The 24,093-nt window shown below is 38.6% G+C and overlaps 1 protein-coding gene across 2 annotated transcripts; it reads right to left on the reverse strand.

Moving 5' to 3' along the window:
• Positions 1-7,643: 7,643 nt before the first annotated feature.
• nars1 (asparaginyl-tRNA synthetase 1) lies at positions 7,644-22,659 on the reverse strand. Of its 2 annotated transcripts, none has more exons than XM_061734615.1 (15): positions 22,501-22,659; positions 19,074-19,156; positions 18,844-18,909; positions 17,865-17,957; positions 17,565-17,654; positions 16,167-16,245; positions 16,004-16,074; positions 15,674-15,760; positions 15,112-15,333; positions 14,314-14,513; positions 13,756-13,891; positions 13,546-13,659; positions 11,686-11,817; positions 8,672-8,803; positions 7,644-8,518 (listed from the first exon to the last, which is right to left on the reverse strand). In XM_061734615.1, the coding sequence occupies exons 1-15, from the start codon at positions 22,520-22,522 to the stop codon at positions 8,387-8,389; spliced, it is 1,659 nt and encodes a 552-aa protein (XP_061590599.1). In that variant the 5' UTR covers positions 22,523-22,659; the 3' UTR covers positions 7,644-8,386. The 2 variants fall into 2 exon arrangements, with proteins under 2 accessions (XP_061590599.1, XP_061590598.1); XM_061734614.1 differs by having other exon boundaries at positions 22,480-22,658.
• Between the last annotated feature and the right edge of the window lie 1,434 nt (positions 22,660-24,093).

Here is a 24,093-nt window from a genome sequence, read left to right on the forward strand (position 1 = left end):
AGAGATAAAACTAAACCAAGGACGCAGGGACGCAAGATAGTGGAAGATTGGAGGGAGGAAAGGAAAAACAAAGTGGAGTCCATAATCTTAGTATCTATTTAAAAAAAAAATGTGTGAGCATTTAAATTAAATAGATAAGGAAAAAGAGGGAACAAATAAATGTAAATATCTATCTGTCCATCTGTTATTTTTTACATAATAGTATTTCTTATTATTTATTTGTATTGTCCTTCTTATTATTATTATTATTATTGTATATACTGTTTATAGTGTTTTTATTATTACTGTGTGTGTGATATTGATGCCTCTTGTTTTTTGCACTATCCCCTTTGCTGCTGTATGTGCAAATTTCCCCCTCTGTGGGACTATTAAAAGATTACTTATCTTATCTTATCTTAAAAAGAATGAGTACAAATAAAATTATAATAGGCCTTTGTTTAATAGGCCTATGCTTTTACTTTGAAGGCGTCATATTATCCGGCCTGACCCCTGTTTCTCCATCTACTTGACTCTACATGGACGCAGGTCCTTATCAATGCACGTACATGCGTACGTTTGTCTGCTCTCTAATTCAGACAACCACACCCACAACGGACAAGTGTGTTTTACTGCGTTTGTGTCGGGAGATACCCGGTATCTGGTCCTGCTGTCTGCAGGAAAGGGAAGGGTTGATAATCAGTGTTTTCATATTTATGTAAATGTTTAGTTGTTTTTGTTACACTATGTGGCCAGAAGTGAAGGTTGAGATAATGACTCATTGGATGGCTGTTTTAGTGATTTATGGAGATACTTTCTAAGTTAAAAAGAAAAAAGTGTCAACTTTGATTTGAGTTCAAGTAGTGCAAATATAGAATACCTTGTGTCAGTGATGTGGACCTACAGTATGACAGTGACCGCATTTAAGGAGTAAGGTCACACATTTTAAGTAAGACTGTGAAATTATTAGATAATATGGAGAAAAGTGGTATCAGCAGTACTGGAGTTGAGGGGGGATGAGCATCCCCCCCTGAAATAAAAACGGTCAAAATCATCCCCCCTGTAAAACTGCCATCCCCCCTTTCCATCCATTATGTCATTTCATCAATGAATGTGGTTTTACTGCTATTTCAACATTTAGAGTCATCACCAGAAAAATAACTTATTTGACAATTTTCACCTGTTTCAAGTCAATTTTCACATGAAATAAGTAGGAAAACCTGCCAGTGGGACAAGATTTATCTTCTCATTACAAGCAAAAAAATTCCACTGGCAGATTTTTTTACTTATTTCAAGTGAAAATCTACTTGAAACAGGTGAAAATTGTTGTTTTTTCCAGTGATGAGTCTTGTTTTAAGTGTAATGAGATTTTTTTACTAAAATTAGACATTTTAACTAGAAATAAGACAAATATTCTTGTTAAGATTTTGAGTTTTTGCAGTGATCTATTTTACTTATCCTGTGAAGGACAGAGTCATATTGATAAGTTCAGAAAAGTGTTTTTTATTGTTGTGTTTTGATGTATTTGATGTAAGCCCAGTGGATATTTAAAGCTTACAGAAGGCTGCATTTAACTGCTGCTATGTCATTCCTGCAGTATTTCTGCAGGTGTTTTGGTCACTGCTATTATTTGTAATATATTATATTATTTGTAATCAGCACAAATTATCTATCCCCATATGATAAAATCCACCATCCCCCCTGATTTTTTTTACAACTCGAGTACTGGGTATCAGTGACGTCTTGAAAATGTTCATCCATACACACAGGCAGAGGTTTAATATCATTTGTTCTTTTTTATCTTACTGTTTTCCTCTTTCTCCGTCTGTCCTTCCTCCTTCATCCCAGCGTCGCTGTAGGAGATCCGTCCAGCACTCAGCAATACAGGACTGTCTCAGAAAATTTTAATATTGTGATTTTCTGTAATGCAATTACAAAAACAAAAATGTTATACATTCTGGATTCATTACAAATCAACTGAAATATTGCAAGCCTTTATTATTTTAATATTGCTGATCATGGCTTACAGTTTAAGAAAACTCAAATATCCTATCTCAAAAAATTAGAATATTCTGAGAATCTTAATCTTAAACTGTAAACCATAATCAGCTATATTAAAATAATAAAAGGCTTGCAATATTTCAGTTGATTTGTAATGAATCCAGAATGTATGACATTTTTGTTTTTTTAATTGCATTACCGAAAATAAAGCACTTTATCACAATATTCTAATTTTCTGAGACAGTCCTGTACACCTCCAAAATGAATCTGTTGAGACTGACATGATGAAAGCTACTGCAATAATTAATTTTCCTTCGGGAATGAATAAAGTAGCCTATGTCTGACTTTGAATTTAACTGAATTGAACACAATTTAGTCACAATTTAGGAACGTTTGTGTTTATATTAAATTGTTTGTTGTTTTATTTTATCAATGAATGAAATAAAAAAATAAAACAACGTCTATATCTGTGTTATCTATGTAACCACATATACTACTGTACCCGACAGTGACGCACTCATTTATTCTGATAAATGAGAGGACAGACCGACCCAGGCCGGTGGTTTGTGTCATATCCGAGCTGGTTCGGACATGATGCTTCGGATGTTGCGCTTCAAACATCAATGGTCACGTGACCGAACCCCGCTTTGGACCAGTGGGTCGGCAGTTTCCTTCATGAGCTACTGCGCATGTACCGGAGCCTCGGGTATCAGACACTCGCCACCATGCAGCGCCTTTTGTTAAATAAAATTACTTTTCTCTTGCTTTTGCATCCCCCTGTCCTGCATCTGGGTTATACAGGACTGTCTCAGAAAATGAGAATATTGTGACATGTGTCATAAAGAACTTTATCACAATATTCTAATTTTCTGAGACAGTCCTGTAGTTGTCCATCCATACCAGAACGGACCAGCTACTTATGGACCCGGGCGGAGTAAATCACTGTTTTTGACTAGTCCACCTTCTGGTACCTGCATGGCCCTCGGGGGCCTAAAAGCGTGCTTGAAAAGACTGAGGCACACTGACACAAATATTGTGCTTGATCTACTTAAAAAAAATAAGTCAACTTTTTGCATGAGATTATTGTGTAGATCAAGAAAGACTAGTCTTTGTATAAACCACCTAAGTTTTTGTTTGTAAATTATACATTTTGCAAGTACAGTCAACTTAATTGTGTTAAGTTTACTTTATTTATCAAAATTAATTTGACTTTCCTTGCAAAAATTAAGTTGACTTTTTTTTTGCAAAAATTCAGTTGACTTTACTTGCAAATTAATTTTGTACATACTAAAAATTAAGTAATTTATACAAAGACTAGTCTTTCTTGATCTACATAAAAATCTCATGTGAAAAAGTTGCCTTAATTTTTTAAAAGTAGATCAAGCAAGATATTTTTTACTGTGGTGTTTCTACTTAAACAAATAAAGCATGTTTCATCTAAATGTTGGTCAATCTGCCCAATAGATTACAATTGTTAAAGGAAAGGTTAATACAACAAGATCATTGCTTGTTGTTTGTGTGTAAATGAAAAAATTACTGGGATTCACATAAATATTGCTTGTTAAGGAAAAAATGCACAATGTCTTGTTTTTTTGGACAAATGCAGATTAAGTTCAAAACTAGATGTATTCACGTAAAGCAACAAACTTCATTTTTAATTGTTAATATCACAGATTTAAATATGTTATATTTACATGCGCTTAGATTTATTTTTTTCAGTGCATGCTTAAGTTAGGAGTGACCAGAAGATCCCAGACACACGCCAGCTCACACCCAGGTCTCCACCTCTACGTGTGTGTGTGTGTGTGTGTGTGTGTGTGTGTGTGTGTGTGTGTGTGTGTGTGTGTGTGTGTGTGTGTGTGTGTGCGTGCGTGCGTGCGTGCGTGTGCGTGTGTCATCCAGGTTGTTTTTTTAATCCTCCACATTCTTTTAAAATGACACCAGTTTTACCAGACACTAAACTCTTGCTTCCTTCTTCCTTTTAAAATCAGTCCCCAAGATTGAAGCAAAAACTTTCAGGAAACAGAAAACTACAAACTCTCAAAGAAAGAAGTTGTGATAAACCTTTTCTTTGCTTCTTCTTATGGCAAGTTGTAAAGGTTTAGATATGCTTTTTCTCTAAAGTAGCTTGAGATAGCAGCTACTGGATCTGTGTCGTAATCTCACGACCAATATGGACTGAACGATATATTAACATGAACCGGTGGGGGGGGGGGGGGGGGGGGGGGTCCCCATCTTCTAGTAGCTGCTTCATTTGTTCTTCAGGTGTGTAATCATCTCAGCTACACTCTTCATCCTTGCATGATCATAGTTGTGACTGGTTCTGGGATATTGGTTTGGTCAGCTCAGACGCAGTAACTATGGTGCGTCATTAATGCTCTTGTGATGGGAAAAAGTGCTTCTCATACTTGATGAAAACAAAACAGCTGAGAACCTCAGGCCGACTGCAGGTGCAGACTAGTACTCTGCCCAAAGATTAGCGGTGAGAACACCAATGTTTTCTCTACTAGATTGTATCATCCTCTACTACGCTTTAATGTTTCATCGTCATTCTGCATTGAGTCGAGACACCTCATGTATGTTCTGACCCTTTTGCATGCAACTGTTTAATTAAATCTACGGAAAATCTGAATCATCTCTCAAGTCTCATTCTTGGTAACTTAATACACTCAGTTTTCAGTCCAGTTATTCACCTAGTTGGAAAGAACGTTTAAAGAGGTTTAGCAGGTTTTTCCAAGACACCTTCCCTGCACCTTGCAGACAGTCTTGGGTGGATTGATTCTTCGTTCAGTTTATTTCGGTCATGACATCACAAAAAACAAAAGAATAAAAATGACAAGGAAACGAATACACTGTTCAAAGAAAACATTACAAAAAAAGCTTCCAATATACAAATAACATCCAGACCGAAAAAGGTGTAGGCTGAAGCAAAGCTTATTATTTGCCTACCCTCAAAAAGATTAATTAAAGTAATGAAATAAAAGCAAGAAGTAGGAGATAAGACTGCAAGTAAAACAAATTGCCTCCATGGGATAACAAAGATTCCTCAAGAAATAAAAAAAAATAAATAAAAGGTGCAGTGTACATGTTACCTTCATCCTTAAATAATCAAATCACCAATTAAATGAATACCCAAATCAACATAGCAAGCATGACCACTCATTAATTTGATATAGAGAAATCATCCTTCTTTTCAATGTTTCATGTTATAACCCTGCCACTTTGGATGGCTCAGTGGACAACTGCCCTTTTATGATCACTCATGCACCACCTGCCTGTTGTCAGAGGTGTCTTCAGTATTCACATTCATTACTCAGGTAGAAGTATAGATACTAGAGTTTAAAAATACTCCTGTAGAAGTTGAAGTATCAACTCAAGTTTTTTACTCAAGTAAAAGTATAAAAGTACTGGTTTCAAAACTACTTAAAGTATAAAAGTAAAAGTAATGTAAGGGGGAAAAAGCCATTAAGGACAAAAGCCATTGAAAATGAATGCATCTTAGTATAATGTAAATATATTAAAGAACCTATATGTGTACTATTGAGCATTAACATGTGTTTCAGAGAGCAGCAGATATGATGACTAGTTGCCTATAAGTATTGTAATGGTGCAAAAAGTCAAACTTCAGAGACATGTTATCATTTATCCTAACCTTTATTGGAATGTACATCCAAGTTTAGTTGCAGGAATCTGAGGGAACGGATGTAAGAACAAAACTGGACAAGAACATCTGAAACAACCACAACCATATTCACTCTATCCGGAAGGAGCAATTTAACTGGATAGTTTTTTTTAAAAGCCGAAATGAAATAGAGTAACAAGGCTGTTTTTAAAATGTAAGGAGTAAAAAGTACAGGTAATTGTGTGAAAATGTAAGGAGTAAAAGTAAAAAGTCGTCTGAAAAATAATTACTCCAGTGAAGTATAGATAACCAAAATTTCTACTTAAGTAATAGTCTAGAAGGATTTCAGAAAAAAGGCCTTTTATAAGAAGTAAGGAGCATTTATGGGTACAAGTCGGGAACCGGCCTACCTTACATATTTCAAGGGTGCTGAGTCCAAAAAAACCGGTACCCGAGTGAAATTTTGAGTTTTTGACCTTCTAATTTGCATATTAAAATGGTCGCCAAATTGCCCATCTTGCACAGTTATTGGACCATTTCCTCCTATATTTTTTTGTAAGTAGGCAATCAAGATGAGGAAATTAAGTTTCTAGATCGATAGTCAAGGGTCAAACAAGGATATAGTGGAGGCTCAGTGCCTTTTTTATGTATATATATATATGCAAAATACCAACTTTTAAGGTGAAATTAAACATTATTTGTGTCATTTTTTAAGGCCGACATAAATATTAAATAAAAGTTACTCTGAAATTTTCCCTGTTGATATGACATATGATGTACACCATATTATATGATAACAAAGAAAAAAATCCATTGCAAGTTGTCTGGGATTTCATGTTTTTTTTGCAAATTAAAAATTTGTTCTCTAAATTCTCTAAAAACACGCTTTGGTACCTACAGCCACCTACAGCCACCTACAGCCACCTGCAGCCACCTGCAGCCACCTGCAGCCACCTGCAGCCACCTATAGTCACCTATAGCCACCTGCAGCCACCTATAGTCACCTATAGCCACCTGCAGCCACCTATAGCAACCTGCAGCCACCTATAGCCACCTGCAGCCACCTATAGCCACCTATAGCCACCTGCAGCCACCTGCAGCAACCTATAGCCACCTGCAGCCACCTATAGCCACCAGCAGCCACCTATAGCCACCTGCAGCCACCTATAGTCAACTATAGCCACCTATAGCCACCTGCAGCCACCTATAGTCACCTATAGCCACCAGCAGCCACCTATAGCCACCTCCAGCCACCTATAGCCACCTGCCGCCACCTGCAGCCACTCATGCACCACCTGCCTGTTGTGCACGTTCTCAGTCAAGTGTTCAGGCTCCAGTACGTTCAGAACTGCCAGGGTTCTCACCCACACCCTCATCCACCTCCACTGGCTACCCGTCAAGTTCTGCATACGGTACAAACTCCTCCTACTCACGTACAAATCCCTTCACACTCTGGCCCCCCAGTACCTGTCTGACCTCCTTCACCCCCCAGTACCTGTCTGACCTCCATCACTCCCTCCCGGAACCTGCGGTCTTCAGACGCTGGTCTGCTCTCCAGCCCCCAGACCAGACTGACCTTTGGGGACAGAGCCTTCAGTGTTGCCGTCCCCTCTGGAACTCTCTCCCTGCCGTAATCCGTGAATCCCTTCTCTGGGCAGTTTCTAAGCACAACTCAAAACTCACCTTTTCACCCTGGCCTTTCCCCATTAAGTGGTTCCCTTCCCTGTTGTGTTTTTGTTTTGTTTGTTCTTTTCCTGTTTTTCTTGTAAGGTGACCTTGGGTTCCTTGAAAGGCGCTATATAAGTGCAAGTTATTAAGTGATTGTTGAGCAGTTTCTTCATTGCAGCTTTCAGCTGGTCAGAGCGGCTCAGCTCCTCCACCATGGAATGCTGGTGAGAAAGTCATTCCCACTATCTACAGGCAAAGAGTTGGCCTCAGATGAATTTAAAGTTATACATTTGTGATTGAAAGTGAATAGTCGGTGATGCAATGTTGCATTAACCACCTTAAAAAAAAAAAAAAAAAAAAAAAAAAAAACACAAACTCAAACATGACCGGGTTATATTTTATTTCAGTGCGGTTGTAGTAGGTTTTTTTCCCCAGATGAAAAATGCCAAGATCCACTGCGCCCAAAATGTGCATTGGTATGCAAACATTTGACCATCCAGGAGATGCTACTTCATGCCCAGCCTTCATTTGTACATCTCAGTTTAACAGCAGGGAAGTGAAATGTTTCCAAGAACCCGGTGTTTCAATTTTAACCAGAGCCATAAAACTAATGGAAATAAACAATTTGCAACTTGCGATCAGATGCCACTTTTCTTTCATATCGCAGGTTTTAAGGAGGAGACACTTGTCCAAGTGTGTGCTCCAAAGCAATAGCCAACGTGTCTATTTTTTGTCCATGTCAACACAAATCTGACACCAAAACTGCACGTATGCTTATTTTCAAATTGGTGGAAAAGATTTAAATCATTTAACTTAACAGAAATAACTATTATTTTACAACAGCTAAGACCAGGATTTGGTAACATACACACAAATGCATCTCTGGTTAAACAATAAGTCAAAGTGTCTGCAGAGGAAGTTGTGACCAGCTTGACATTTCATGCACGGGTGGTGTTTAATAGAATTTACTGTTGAGCTTGTATTGATGGATCATTTAAGTTTGCGCCATAAAAACAGCAAGTTCTCTTTTTAGACATGATAATAGTTATAAGCCAAGAGGTGATGCCACAAGTAATGTTTCCAATAACCGAATGTGTGGCTGTGCGCCCACACGGGGGCTCAGGGACGGCACCGCTGGATGAAGCGCGGGTACAGGCAGACGTCTCTGATGTGATGTCTGTTCAGCAGCCAGGTGAGGAAGCGCTCCAGACCCAGACCGTAACCTCCATGGGGACAAGCGCCATACTTCCTCTGAAACAGACACAAGAAAGACCAGTCCGTCACCGCCCGACTAAAAGACTGAGCCATCTGCACTTTGCTGGGTCAAAGAATTTAATTAATTATGTTCCTGAATGTAATAACATTTTACTCCAAAAATTAAAAACCCATCCGGTTTTCCGTTACCTGGTCAGTGTACCAGTAGTACGCAGATGGGTCAATCCCCTCCTTCTTGTATCCCGCCAACAGCTCATCATGATCCCAGATACGCATCGATGCGCCGATAATCTCACCAACATTTGGCATCAGCAGGTCAACCTGCAGGAGAGCAGAGATCAGTCAGATAACGAGTCCAACCAACGGCATAGTCCAGTAGTCCCTTTAATGATCTGACCCAACTCTTCATATTTACCCGGCAACTTAATGGACACTGATGGCCGTTTCCTCAAGAGTATTTCAATCAGTACATTAAGGGGTAAATCCACAAAGAATAGATTGCGCCCGCAAATAGCGCTGTGAATTGCGCTGCATTAGCGCCCGCAATTTGCCCCGCTTTAAGGTCCTATTCACAAAAGATTTTGCTCTAATGATATACCGGAGCAAACACGCCCATAAAGTTTTGCGGCTGAGTGCAATTTGCACTTGTCTGAGTAAGTGAGCGGAGCTGTTTCAAGTGTTCTCCATATTTCAGCACACAGATTGGTCCATAATGAAAACTGCAGAAATAAAAAATAAAGCGAGTGAAAATAAAACGCAGTGAGGCGCAAGGGCGCAATTTCTACTGGGAACAGGGGGGACATGCCCCCCCACTTTTCAAACTCATGCTTTAGTCCCCCCCAGCTTTTTTACAGTTTAAGAACTAACGGTAGGCTCAGCCTGTATTACAAATCATCAGGACACCTCTTCGCACATCAGGTGCGAAGAGCCCCGTTCCCCCTCCTCCCTCCTCCCTCCTCCCTCCGTGCTGCTCAAGGATGATTTATGGTTCCGCGTTAAATCGACGCAGAGCACTGTATGGGCTGGCGCACCGTACAGTGCGCGTCGCCGCGTACCCTACGGCGTAGTCTCTGCGTCGATTTAACGCGGACCATTATTTAGGCATAATTAGGCTTAACTAGTGTGTGCGTATGTGACAGACGCGCATGGGACGATTGTGAAATACGGAATAAACTGTTCTATATGAATTCTAATTCCCAATTACGTAACAATTCCGTATTTCAAGGGACGGGTGTCAAGCCCACCCGTCCAGCTGCTGCATCTCCAGCAGCAGCTGAGAGTCCTGACTGACGCTGAGCTTCACAGGGACACGATCAGCGCTATTTTATTATAAGTCTGATATATGTTGTGATATGTGATGACATTATTAAGCTGTTAAAAACACACATTCTAGATTTATATGTTTATATGGTGGAATTGTTTGTAATAAAGCAGCCCCTTACTGTATGGATGAATCCTGAGCTCCTGTTATTTTTATTTTTAAATCCGAGAGAAGTCCGCAACCCCACTTGATCTGACTGTGTACAGTCATGTCTGACTATAGATTTCACCCTTAATATCATTCAGTATCACACAGGCTTGAATGACATTGAGAGAGAGAGAAACAGAGAGACTGGGAGTGAGGAGTTTGCGCGCAGTTTAATACACGCTTCTGAAAGACGGTATTTGCTCCACTATTTTTGCGTGTGGCAAATAGCTCTGGCCTTTGTGAATTAGACGCTTTTTGCAATGAGGCTTATTTGCATAGAAAGGGGGCAATTTTGCGCCGAATGAATGAATATTACCTAATTTGCATGCATGCAAATGGCACCGGCGCAGACTGCCACTATTTGCTTGGCAGCGCAGTTTGTAGAGCAATTCGCCCTTTGCGGGTGCTTTGTGAATTAGACGCTCTCTTTTTGTCTCATTTGCACCGGTTTAGCGGCCGCAAAAGCCGCGCAATCCTTTTGTGGATTTGGCCCTAACTCTTTATACCCTGGAGCCACGGTACAGGGGGCTTAACAGAGGTGGGCTTGGGTCTGGAGGAACCGGAATGGCAACCAAGATGAACCCTTGAGCAAGGCCCTTAACCCTAATGCTCCATGGTGTGTGTCTCTCAGATGTAAGGCGCTTTGGATAAAAGTGTCTGCTAAACAACAGTAGTTGTAGTAGTAACGGGTTTTAACAAGTGCATCAGCAGTTTTCATATCAGTTTGAGGTACTGACTTGCAGATAATTAAAAATAAATAAAAATGTACAATGAAATAATCAATATTGTCAAATAAAACAAAATTTTCTAATTAATCCAAATTAAGAAGTAATTATTTTACTCAGGAAAAAATCCCAGTCTGAAAAAAAACAAAAAAAAAAACAAAACAAAAAAAACAGACATTTAAACAAAGTGAATTTGACCTAAAATAGTTTCATTTCAGTTAGTTTTCTAAAAGTCTTTAGTTTTTATTTCAGTTTACAGGATTATTTTTCACTGTTAGTTAACAAAAACTAAGAGTGAAACAATTATAACTATTTTCCATGAAGATCATTAATGCAAAATGTGCTTAAGTTCAGCTAGTGTTGTTTGCGACTAAACAGTTTTAACTTTCTTTGGATCAACATTAACTTTCAATTTGCACACAGGAATTATCATCATCTTCATTTTTAGATCACAGCTTGCTTTGATTTATTAATCATTTTGAAGAGCTGTGTAATAAAAGTACAAGGCTCCATCCCACTCTACGTTACATTAACGTAAAGACTCCACTCCTGACCCTCTGAGTCACATTAACGCACATCCCCGGTCACCTCGTACATTTTTCTTTGCTACAGACTCATTACTCCGGCACTTCAGAACCAAACTTGTTGTACATTTTTTTTCCTATAATATTATTTGCTCTTTTGTATTGCACCAATCACCACAACAAATTCCTTATGTGTTAAACTACTTGGCAATAAACTTCTTTCTGATTCTGATCATGAGTCCTCTGAAATTTGCTACTGAAAGTACTGAAAATGAAACATTACTCTAGATTAGGCACCATGATAAACATTGTGTTAATCCCCAAGACTGAAGTTAACGTCAGAATGACTTTGCACAAAACCTGCTACATGACTCGCGCCATCAGGGCAACAGAAGAGAACCTGATTTTCAGGAGGGCTGCCCTCTCTGTGCACGTCGGTTAGTAAAAACGGTAAAGTTTAGCAGGATTTCAGTTTGGACTTCTTACCGATTCAGTTAACCGCTTGTCCTCGGGGCATCGCTGCATGTAGAAGGATTTGATCTCAGCGGGGAAGCGACAGAGGAGGATGGTTTCGTTGATGGCGTCAGTCATTACCCTCTCTGGAGCCTCTGGGATGTCCTGAAAAGCCGACAACATGAGTCAGAACTGGAGTGGCAGCAAATGTAACAATCGAAGCTTTACATGACAAAAACATGCTCTGGACTAGGGCTGAAACGATTCCTCGAATAATTCAATTACAAAAAATGATCGAGGAATTTTCTCTGCCTCGAGGAATCGTTTAATTTTGCAGCTCAAAGCAGGTATTTCGCCCGGACCACATTTAATGCGGCACAACGCGCTGACGCCGCGCACGTAAAAGAAGAAAGAGGCGGCGGATATGTTTGGTTTTTGTAACATGCCATGCTCAGGCGGGAGACACATGTAGCTCAGTGCTTAACTTTTATTTTTAATCCACTCTATATTCTTCTGGTCCGTTTCCTATATGTTCCCCCTCTAACCCGGTACATACATAGGTTCCTCTAAACATCTGTTCCCGCTACAGTTTTAACTAAAAGAACATGTGCTCCAATACAGCAGGTCTCATAATTTTATTTTGAACACTGCTTGACACAAATGAAAGTTCAATTGAAACACGTGGGAAAAACACCTAACCTTTTAAGTTATGTGTTATCAGGTGTAATGGCATTTTTAGGTTAGAAATAAGAACATTTCTTGGTAAAATCCTTTTTTGAGTGAAGGCAGTGAATTTGGTCAACTGGTGTAAGTTCAGGGTTTTTAAATGCCAGGGGTGGAAAGTAACTAATTATATTTACTCACGTTACTGTAATTGAGTACTTTTTATGAGTAATTTGTAATTTTCTGAGTAGTTTTTGAAATATGTAATTTGTAATTTTACTCGAGTACATTTTGACCCAAGTATTTTACTTCACTACATTTGAACCCCCTCACATTACTGAGTACAAAAGGAACTGTCTCTGAAACTCAACACAGGCCATCCAGCCTCAGCCGCCTGTGAGAGACTTTAGTTCTGCCGGGTTGCTCTTCACAGCAAAGAGAGCACTTAGAGCAAAAAACTTCAAAAATCAGCTGCTGCTGAAATTAAACAAGAGCTTTTCCAGTCTAAAGTTGTAGATTGTGGGCAGTATTGTGGGATCTTGTGGGCATTTTATTTTGGTTTATTGTGAATAGCAGGATCCAGCGGACATTGGGCACTTTATTTTGTGTTTGAATACTTTTATTCTGGTTTTAGGTGTTGTCGGTTGGACAATATGTTTGCACTTTACAATACAGGTTGTGACTGTCCTTTTTGTCCTGTTCTGCGGAAGTAAGAGCTTTTGATGTTTGATGTGTACTTTAAAATGCCTCGAAGTTGATTAAAACAACTTGTGCTGGATTTGATTCGTGACTCATCCTTTTTTTGCATTAAATAACTGAAAGTAACTTTTGCTCAAATTACATTTTAAATGAAGTACTTTTGTACTTTTACTCGAGTAAATTCTTAGATGGGTACCTTTACTTTGAGTAGAATTTAAGCAAAGTAAAGATACTTTTACTCAATTACAATTTTTCAGTACTTTTTCCACCTCTGTTAAATGCACAGCCATGAAACTACTGTATTATATAATTTAGTCTTAGTAATGTCAATTAACATCTAATGTACATTTATAATTGATCTTTAACTAAACAAAAATATGTTTTATCCGATTACTCAATTAATCGATGGAATTTTCAGTAGAATATTCGATTACTAAAATATTCGATAGCTGCAGCTCTACTCTGGACTGCTCTTTCCTGAATGTTGTGTCTTAGAAAGTGTGACAGCTGTGTGTCGTGTGGGGCTGTCACCTCTCCAAACTCGTAGTAGGTTCCATCCTCCTTCTTGACATCGTGCTCTCTCAGCCACTCGATGGCTTCGGTGTAGTTCATCCTCTTGAACGGCCTCTTGGGGGGTTTAAAGTTCTGGGAAAACATCACCACAACTATTGTAACTACAGAAAATTAACATGTTTAAAAACTTGGGCCCATAAAAGCGTTGCACAAGCGGGCGTAACGTACCGGGTTGACGTCGTACAGCAGCGGGGCAGCGGGAGACTTGAGCACTCTGTCTACCACGTCACACACCAGGTCCTCTAGTCTGTTCAGCAGGTCGTCAAAGGTGATGAAGGCACACTCGGCCTCCACGTGGGCGTACCTGGTTCAGGGAGAACGTGTCACTCAAGTGCCAGTGGCTTATTTTCAGAGAAAGTTATCTTTCTGCCAACAATTCTTTAGCTTATAATCTATTTAAACTGCATGTTTTAGACAAGTTTGTGCAGGTAAACTTCAATATCTAAAATTTAAATTAAAAGAAACTGTTTCACTTGGTATCAAATCAGTTGAAATTCTCATAAATCAAAACCTGCTTAAATTGCGTTAAATCATCTTGCATCTTCAAATTCATGCTTGCTTTGCTTTACAGTGTTTAATATTGTATGGATCTAATATTGTATACAAATTCCTGTATAATTTATCACACATTTCTCCTGCTTTGCTTTACATATTGAAGTATTTTATGACTTTCTGTTCCTACACAGGATGACTGGACTGTCCCCGAGTGTTGATGCGTTGACTCACTCAGCCAGGTGTCTGCGGGTACGAGACTGCTCTGCGCGGTACGACTGAGCGATGCAGAAAGTATCGCCCAGGGCGGGTATGCAGGTCTCCAGGTAGAACTGGGAGGACTGCGTCAGGAATGCCTCCTCGCCAAAGTAGTTCAAGTTAAACAGCGTGGAGCCGCCTTCCACTTGAGTCTGCACCAGGGTCGGAGGAGTGATCTACGCCCAGAGGAGAGAGAGAAAAGTGTTCAAGGCTGGCATTCAGAGATTATTGGGGCAATTTAAAACATAGTTGAAAGTGCAGTCAGATACTGCTTTCAACATTAATAATAAAAAAATAAAGCTTGTAAGCGCCGATTTAATTACTGCCAATATAATTAAACTTTTGTACCGGCATAAATAGTTTAAGAACACAGCTTTGTAACTTTTTCCATACAGGACTGTCTCAGAAAATTAGAATATTGTGATAAAGTCCTTTATTTTCTGTAATTCAAAAATGTCATACATTCTGGATTCATTACAAATCAACTAAAATATTGCAAGCCTTTTATTATTTTAATATTGCTGATCATGGCTTACATCTTGAGGAAACTCAAATATCCTATCTCAAAATATTAGAATATTCGGGAATCTTAATCTAAAACTGTAAGCCATAATCAGCAATATTAAAATAATAAAAGGCTTGCAATATTTCAGTTGATTTGTAATGAATCCAGAATGTATGACATTTTTTTTTATTGCAAATCCCCCCCCATTCTCTTCCTCTACTGCAAAGAACGGGATAATTTTCACAAGCATTCCAACTGTTGGGAGTCACCTCGTAGTATCCACGGCTGAAGAAGTGGTCCCTGAAACACTGCGTGACGGTGGATCGGATTCGGAGGATCTTGGACACATTCTCTCCTCTGATCAGCATGTGTCGGTTGTTCAGCTGCACATCCACATCAGACTCTTCGTTCAGCAAGTTGTCGGCGCCACCTGCTGGAGCCAAGCCAATCAGCTCCCAGAAGTCGCAGTGTAGCTCGTGGCCACCGGGCGCCTTGGGAGAGGAAGATGAGGAGCTCAGTAAACAACCACTTCAGGTGTATGCAACAGGTTCGTCCTGTGTTACCGCTAGAAATGCTGCAGACTTATTTTCCTGTATGAAACTGGAATAATAAGCTCAGTAACTTCAATTTTCGTAATAAATAGTAACAACTAATCCATTTCAGTTTTTAGTTCAGAGACAATTAGATTTTTATTAAATAAAAATGGATTTAACTGCACAGTTTGGATGTCATGTGTGCAAGATCTTGCACCAAAATCATAAACGCTTCACCTTGTTATCAAAAACTCAGAGGACCATTTTCTTGTGCACGTGTTCTAACAGGCACGTTTACCTGTTTCCCCGCGGGAACTGCTTTGATGATGCCATACAGGGCCACGGTGCTCTCTGTGGACAGCACTAAGGCGTTGTAGCACTGGCACTAAAAAAAAACAGGAAAATGCAAGTCAGCACTCAGCACAGGATTTTAGGAAGAATATTCAGTTTTTATTATTTGGTTTTCAAAACAAACAAAAAGTAGTGATGCACCCGTGCATCATTAAAGAATTAATTCAAATAAAAACCTTCTATTTTAATTGTTACTGAGATGTGAAATTTCTGAAACAGATGATGAAATCTGCAAAAATCTCAAATTAAAAAAAAAAAAAAAAAGTTAAAGTTGTACCAGCTTATCCGACAGGACACACTGGAGGAAACCAGACCCGTCTCTCAGCACAATGAACATCAGGTTCTTCCCTGTCGGAGACAAGAACATGCAAAGTCTAAAAGTTACAGGTCTCTTGAGTTACAAACATGAATCCTTGTTTAATTTTTCCCAGACTGCTCACCCTGTCTCCTCAGACGGTGAACCCATCCAAACACCTTCACTCTTGTCCCCCTCTTTGGTTCCAGTTGACCGATTTTAACCTGCGAGAAAAAATGTTTTAAAAAAGGGATTCTTTAGGACAATATCTGGACGAGGAACAGCTTTATTTAGCTTTATTAAGTCTAAATGAGGAGAATTTTCTGACCAACTAAAACATGTCTGAGGCACATGAGCCAAACAAACCCCAAGCACTGAAAAGAGTCTTTATTACCCCACTCTAGCGTGTTGCACGTCCTTTTTACATTATTTGACGCGGGTTGAGTTATTTAGTTTTCTTTTTTCTGGCAAGGTTAGTTTCGTTTGTAAAATACTGCATATCATTTTGGTAAATCTTTACAACCACACTGTCATAGCTGCTAAAAATTAGTGATGCACCGATTGTTCGGTAACCGAAATTGTTCGGCCGAAAATGGCAAAAAAAACACTTTCGGTGTTTGGTGGAATAAGTGGGAAAAAAACTGAATTAATAACGGCGTTGTAATATAAGGAAATAGACTGGCCGCTCCGTAACTGTTGCGCACCACATAAATCGTTGGCCAACCAAAAACTAACCACATAAGAATTTTATCTAACATTCACCAGCAGGTGGAACAAAAACATAAATCAATCTATTACAGGTGCGTTTAGATGAGGAAATCAAACAGCGAAGAGCGTGGAGTGAAGTGGTGCAAACATGTCAGCAGTGTGGAAGTATTTTAGAGTGGCAAAGAATAATACAAGAATGGCTGTTTGCAATGAATGTTCTGCTCAAATATTTAGAGGGGGCACATCTGCAAAGTCTTTCAGCACTACAAGTTTGATTTATCATTTGAAATGATAAAAAACCCTGAGCGCTTTAATGCATTTTTATTGTTTTAAGGCCTATGTTACAATGTTCAGTCAGTTAAGCCTAACGTAAGCTCAAAGATGGCCAGAAAATGTATTTTGCTAATCTATTTATTTTAAGTTATTGTTCTTTGCTGGTATAATGTCTGCTGGAATATTTAAGAAATGCTGGGAAATTAAAAAATGTTCAGTTTTTTATGTTCAACAAATGTTTTCTACCTTGTAATTTTGTAAAAGATTTTTTTCTTTTAAAAGCATGCCTAAATCAAATTTATTTGATTTATGCAATGGTGAAAAAATTGGCAAAATAAATGAAAAACTGCGGAAGAACCATGTTCGGTATTGTTCGGTATTCGGCCAAGTGTTTATTATTATTTTCGGTTTCGGCCACAAATTTTCATTTCGGTGCATCACTACTAAAAATGTGTACGAATTTGATGGTTTGCTGCAAAACATTTGTTGTATAATGGAAGTAGCGGGTGATGGAGCAGAGCAGCGGCTGACAGATCTGCAGCATGAAGCGTGAGAGACTGACCGTTGCTGGCTCCGGCAGGCTGGCGTCCTTGGTAATGGTAATCTTCTTGGCCTCCTCCAGGTTCTTTTCTCTCCTCTCGTTGTCCTCCGTCTGCACAACAAACATGGAGCCAAAGAATAAAAACATTGCCAATGTCTCTTAAATTTTACAAACGGGAGCCGTAAGGGGGGAACAACAAAAACAAACTGAAGCGTCCTCATGACTCAATGATGACGGAAAAAGTCTGACATTGTCAAGAAAACAGCTTCATCCACTTTGTGTAGCAATGGCTGACATTAAAGCAAATTCTGGATTACAAACCTCTTTTTTATCCTTGGAGTCAGTCTTCTGCTGCTCACGGTTAAAAGCCTTCTTTGCATTCTTCATCTGCGTCTTGGAGATCACTGCCCAGCGCTGAAGAGGACAAACACAAGAAGCTACATTTAGAAAAAAAACTTTTTCTGCTGAGCTCCAGTGTACTTTAATGTCCGCTCAACAGCGTAGGATTTTAGAGCATTAACACAGCACCCAGTGCTGTATCACTCCGTCCAATCTAAAACATATTAACAACTACAGATAAACTAACTAGTGTCATTATAGTCCCTGATTTACATCAGAATATATTTATAAAATAATGAACCCTGAATTACCAAAATAACCTTCTTAACAAAAATAAATCTCCTCTTACACTTATAAGGTGAGCATGAATCAATGTTTTTTATGATGTAAAATTGTATGTATTTATTTACTTTTATTTATTTATTTAATTTTAGTTGTTAAATTAGAAAGAAAAAAGTCAAATCATACATGAGAGAAACTATTCAGTTTGTGGCAAAATATTTGTACTTGTATGAAACTGAAGATGCATAATGCAAACCTGACATTTACTTTTAGTTCAGTTTGTGGAAAATGGTTGGCCTGACTTTCTCTTTAAAACTTAAACAGTTATAAAGCATTACAAACTGTAACAATAGGGAAAACACACAGCATTGTTTTGTATTTTGTGTCTTTCAAATAAAAGACAACTTTTTCCAGTCATATGTTCCTCATTCAAGGTTGTTAAAAAAATACTGCTATAATATCGTATCGTTATCGTGAGATTAGTGTATCGTTACACCCCTAATCACTAAACAACCATGCTTTATAAAAGGCGCAATATGTTTGAAAACAGATTTTTTTTTAATATATATATATATATATATATATATATATATATATATATATAAATAGTAATATTCAAAGATTTGTTACTATGCAGATCACAAGAGAATATGTTTTTCATTTAAAAAACTGAACCAACCTCTCCCTCGGTCTGCGAGTCAACGTAGATGGTTGGGAAAGGTTCATTTCCAGTAAACAGCAGAGCCTGTGAGGATCGGAAACATGTCACTGAAGTGCAGGCATACAAAGAAACCATCTTCACCCACATGAGAAATGGAAAACCCCCTGTGGGCATCTCCACGTTCAGCAGTCACTAGTGCAGCGTAAAACATCCTGAACAACGGTACCAAAAGTTAACGTGCAGCTTGCCTTCAGGGGAGTCTTGAAGGGTTTCTGCTGCGTGCCGTCGCCATCCTGGTCACTGCCAGATTTGTCGGACACGTACACCTCCGCTGAAAAAGGAAACGTCAAGTTAGATGCTGGCATTCCCTCCCAGAAGACTTGGTGGAAACCCTGAATTATTAATAAATTCTTATATTTGAGAAATAATGTGAAGTAGTAATGAGCCCACGTAACTGAGGGAATAAGAAAGAATCAAATTTAGTCAATTTTAAGAAAAATCTGTTTTTTCTTTTTCATTAAAGTACTTGACAAATATTGATTATTATGGGTGCTGCATACATGATTGAATGGAAATAAAGCATGTGCTTTTGGTGAAAACATCCAACGTGTGATAATTAAAACTCTCCAGGGCTTAAGACAAATCTGAAAGTGAAATTGGCTGATGTGTCCTATGATTAGACGAGCAGCTGGCAGAGAGAGGGGTTGTTTTTCAGAAAGCACAGTTTCACTATTCATCAGCACTTACAGCTTGTTTTTAAAACCATTAAATAATTATTTTTAATTAAAAAAAAAAAAAAGAAATAATCTACTGATCCTGATCTTAAAGATGACCAAAGTTTCTGCAAAATGTATTTATTGTTCAATATTGCAATTTCATGGAAATGACTGAAGAGATTGATTCCCTGAAAGGGCTCCATCTGCTCATAATGTCAAGAAAGTGAAAGTAAACGCCCTTGTTGAACTAACGGGTTATTTAGGGCCAAGTGGTGCAATACTGAAACTGAACAGACACTACCAGTAATCAGTTAGTCATTGCTAGAGTCCTATAGAGAGGCTCTCTATAAGACTATATAGGAGTGTCTCTATAGGACTTTAGTCATTGGTAAAGATAAGATAATCCTTTAATAGTCCCACAGACGGGAAATTTGCAAGGACTGGATTGATATTTCCATCGGGATTGATAGCAAATGTAAACTCCCATCTTAGATTGCTTAGATGGCAAGCAGCTTCCATCTCACCTTCCAAGGTTGTTAACTGTTCAGGAGATTGAAATTGAATTGGTTAGTTCTTATAAATATTTAGGCATTCTGATAGATGACAAATTGTCTTTTAAATCTCATATTGATAATCTTGTTTCTAAATTGAAACTAAAATTAGGTTTCTTTTTTAGGAACATCATGTTTTTCATTTCAGGTCCGGAAACATTTGATCAAAACCAACTTTTTTACCCTTGTTGGACGATGGCGATCTGCTTTTTATGAACGCTCCTGAGCAGTATTTAAAGAAATTAGATACCGTGTATCATTGTGCTTTGCGTTTTATCACCGGTTGCAGCTTTCAGGTACATTACTGTTTTTTGTTGCTGCTGCCAATTGTCCTTCTTTGCCTGTCCGTAGACTCTCCCACTGGCTGACTTTTATTTACAAATCCATTTTGGGACGTCTCCTTACATATTTGTGCGTGCACTTGTGTAGAAACATCAGCCATTACGGCCTGCGCTCACAGAACTTTATTCAGATGCAGGTACCGAGAGCCAGAACTGAACTGGGTAAAAAGGCGTTCAAGTTTTCTGCCCCCTCAACCTGGAATGATGAGAGAAGGACTTGAAATTGGTTGAGCTTGTATCCTTGGGTAAATTCAAATCCATTTTAAAAGACAGAGAAATTAGCTCTCTCGGTTCTTGCGACTGCCCCGTTGTGTAAATTTTACCATTGTTTTACTCTTGTTTCCCCGGAATGTGTGACTGACTGTCTGTGTTTGTATGTATTGTTGTATTATTTTTATGCTGCCATTTTGGCCAGGTCACTCTTGGAAAAGAGGTTTTAATTAGTGATGCACCGATTGTTCGGTAACCGAAATTGTTCGGCCGAAAATGGCAAAAAAACACTTTCGGTGTTCGGTGGAATAAGTTGGAAAAAACCGAACAATTAATAACGGCGTTGTAAAATAAATAGACTGGCCGCTCCGTAACTGTTGCGCACCACATAAATCGTTGGCCAACCAAAAACTAACCACATAAGAATTTTACCTAACCTTCACCAGCAGGTGGAACCAAAACAACATAAATCAATCTATTACAGGTGCGTTTAGATGACGAAATCAAACGTGGAAGAGCGTGGAGTGAAGTGGTGCAAACATGTCAGCAGTGTGGAAGTATTTTAGAGTGGCAAAGAATAATACAAGAATGGCTGTTTGCAATGGATGTTCTGCTCAAATATCTAGAGGGGGCACATCTGCAAAGTCTTTCAGCTACAAGTTTGATTTATCATTTGAAATGATAAAAAACCCTGAGCGCTTTAATGCATTTTTATTGTTTTAAGGCCTATGTTACAATGTTCAGTCAGTTAAGCCTAACGTAAGCTCAAAGATGGCCAAAAAATGTATTTTGCTAATTTATTGATTTTAAGTTATTGTTCTTTGCTGGTATAATGTCTGCTGGAATATTTAAGAAATGCTGGGAAATAAAAAAATGTTCAGTTTTTTATGTTCAACAAATGTTTTCTACCTTGTAATTTTGTAAAAGATTTTTTTCTTTGAAAAGCCTAAATCAAATTTATTTGATTTATGCAATGGTGAAAAAATTGGCAAAATAAATGAAAAACTGCGAAGAACCATGTTCGGTATTCGGCCAAGTGTTTATTATTATTTTCGGTTTCGGCCACAAATTTTCATTTCGGTGCATCACTAGTTTTAATCTCAATTAGTTTTTTTACCTGGTTAAATAAAGGATATATATATATATATATATATATATATATATATATATATATATATATCATTTTAATCAACTAAATAATCTGAATTGTCAGGTATTTTGTTCAGTGTGACCTTAGACTTGACCTGGCAGCTGAATCAGCCCACTATAGGAAGAATAAGGAACTGTATTAACATGTGTCAACCAGCCTGTCATCTGGTGACAGGTTAGACAGAAACCAGCAATAACCTACATTTCTACAGGGTCGGGGGATTATACACAGCACACATCACACCCCCAACCTATTTACAATCCTTATGGTGAAATTTCTATAACACCAGTATGATCTGATAGTCTGATTGTCCTCTTGGCCTGTATCAGACAGCTTGTCATTGGCCCCTCGTCTTTGAGTTTCACTCCGTACCATATTAAATATATACTTTTTTTAAATCCGATAACAGCGTAAAGAAGTCCCGTACAAATAGAGCATATAGATAAAGCCTCGGTAATCCAGAGTGAACCGCTGGGTAAATCACGACTATGAATGAAACTGACGCAATAAGCTTCGCACACATGGCTGTGAAGCCTGATTTACGGTTCTGCGTTAAGTCGACGGCGTATGGTACGTAGCGACGCGCGCCGTAGGCTCTGCGTTGGTGTAACGCGGAACCATAACTCCGCCGTAAGGACGAGCCATGCTAGCCGGCTCGTTGTTCAACTCGGCTCTTTCTGTCTTACCCACGCAGACTTGCTCCACACCTTTTATTAGTTCCGTCGTCATGTCGTCCCCCGAAACGAAGACGTTGTGCCAAGGAAAGAAAAAAAGAAACTCTTATAAAGGTGCGAGTGGTTCTGCAGACGACGACAGCGCTACGGGCGTGCAAGTTTGCATCAGCTTTGCCGCAGTTGGCTATAAACGCCAGATGCAGACCACGTGACTACACGGGCCGCGCTGATTGGCTGTCATGGAAACGTCACCTTTAGGACGGGAAGGCCGGCTGACGGGGCGCTGGCGACATGGCTGGCAAGCACAGGCATACGTACATTTATATATATATTTGTACATTTATATATATACACAGTACTGGAGTTGAGGGGGGATGAGGGGGGGTGGCATCCCCCCTGAAATAAAAACGGTCAAAACCATCCCCCCTGTAAAACTGCCATCCCTCCTTTCCATCCCTTATGTCATTTCATCAATGAATGTGGTTTTACTGCTATTTCAACATTTAGAGTCATCACCAGAAAAATAACTTATTTGACAATTTTCACCTGTTTCAAGTCAATTTTCACTTGAAATAAGTAGGAAAACCTGCCAGTGGGACAAGATTTATCTTCTTATTACAAGCAAAAAAATCTTGTTCCACTGGCAGATTTTTCTACTTATTTTAAGTGAAAATCTACTTGGAACAGGTGAAAATTGTTGTTTTTTCCAGTGATGAGTCTTGTTTTAAGTGTAATGAGATTTTTTTTTACTAAAATGAGACATTTTAACTAGAAATAAGACAAATATTCTTGTTAAGATTGTGAGTTTTTGCAGTGATCCATTTTACTTATCCTGTGAAGGACAGAGTCATATTGATAAGTTCAGAAAACTGTTTTTTATTGTTGTGTTTTGATGTATTTGATGTAAGCCCAGTGGATATTTAAATCTTACAGAAGGCTGCATTTAACTGCTGCTATGTCATTCCTGCAGTATTTCTGCAGGTGTTTTGGTCACTGCTATTATTTGTAATATATTATATTATTTGTAATCAGCACAAATTATCTGTCCCCATATGATAAAATCCACCATCCCCCCTGATTTTCTTTTAAAAACTTGAGTACTGTATATACATATATGTATATATGTCTATGGTGGCGAGCACTGCTCTGATTATAAACGTCTATGGCGCCCAAGATCATTTTTGCTTGTTTGTTCTCTCTTCTCTTTTTCTCCCCCTCTCATCCTTTTCTCTCTTCCTGCGTTAATGACTCTCCCTTTTAAACCTTTTTTAAAAAAAAATGTATTTATCCTATTTACTTATTTAGCTTTATGTATTTTTGTCTGCTGTCTCTCTCCTAAAATAACCACACATGTGCATGCATATATAAACGCACTCACACACGCATGCACACACCCACATACACAGCCACATAGAAGAAATCTGAGCAAAAACCTTGACTTTGTTGTTTTGTACTGTTTTTTTGTCTGTTTTGTTTGTTTTCTAGTGTCCCCTCTTGTCCTGTACCTGTATACATTTTTGTTTTGCGGATTGGTATTGTTACCAGTTTTGTGTTTAAAAAAATGTCTATGGCTCTGAACATTCTGCAAAAAAATAAAAAGATGCTAAACTTCACTTAGTGGAGTGA

This window comes from Cololabis saira, chromosome 11 (assembly GCF_033807715.1).
Source record: "Cololabis saira isolate AMF1-May2022 chromosome 11, fColSai1.1, whole genome shotgun sequence".
Classification (NCBI taxonomy): Eukaryota; Metazoa; Chordata; class Actinopteri; order Beloniformes; family Belonidae; genus Cololabis; species Cololabis saira.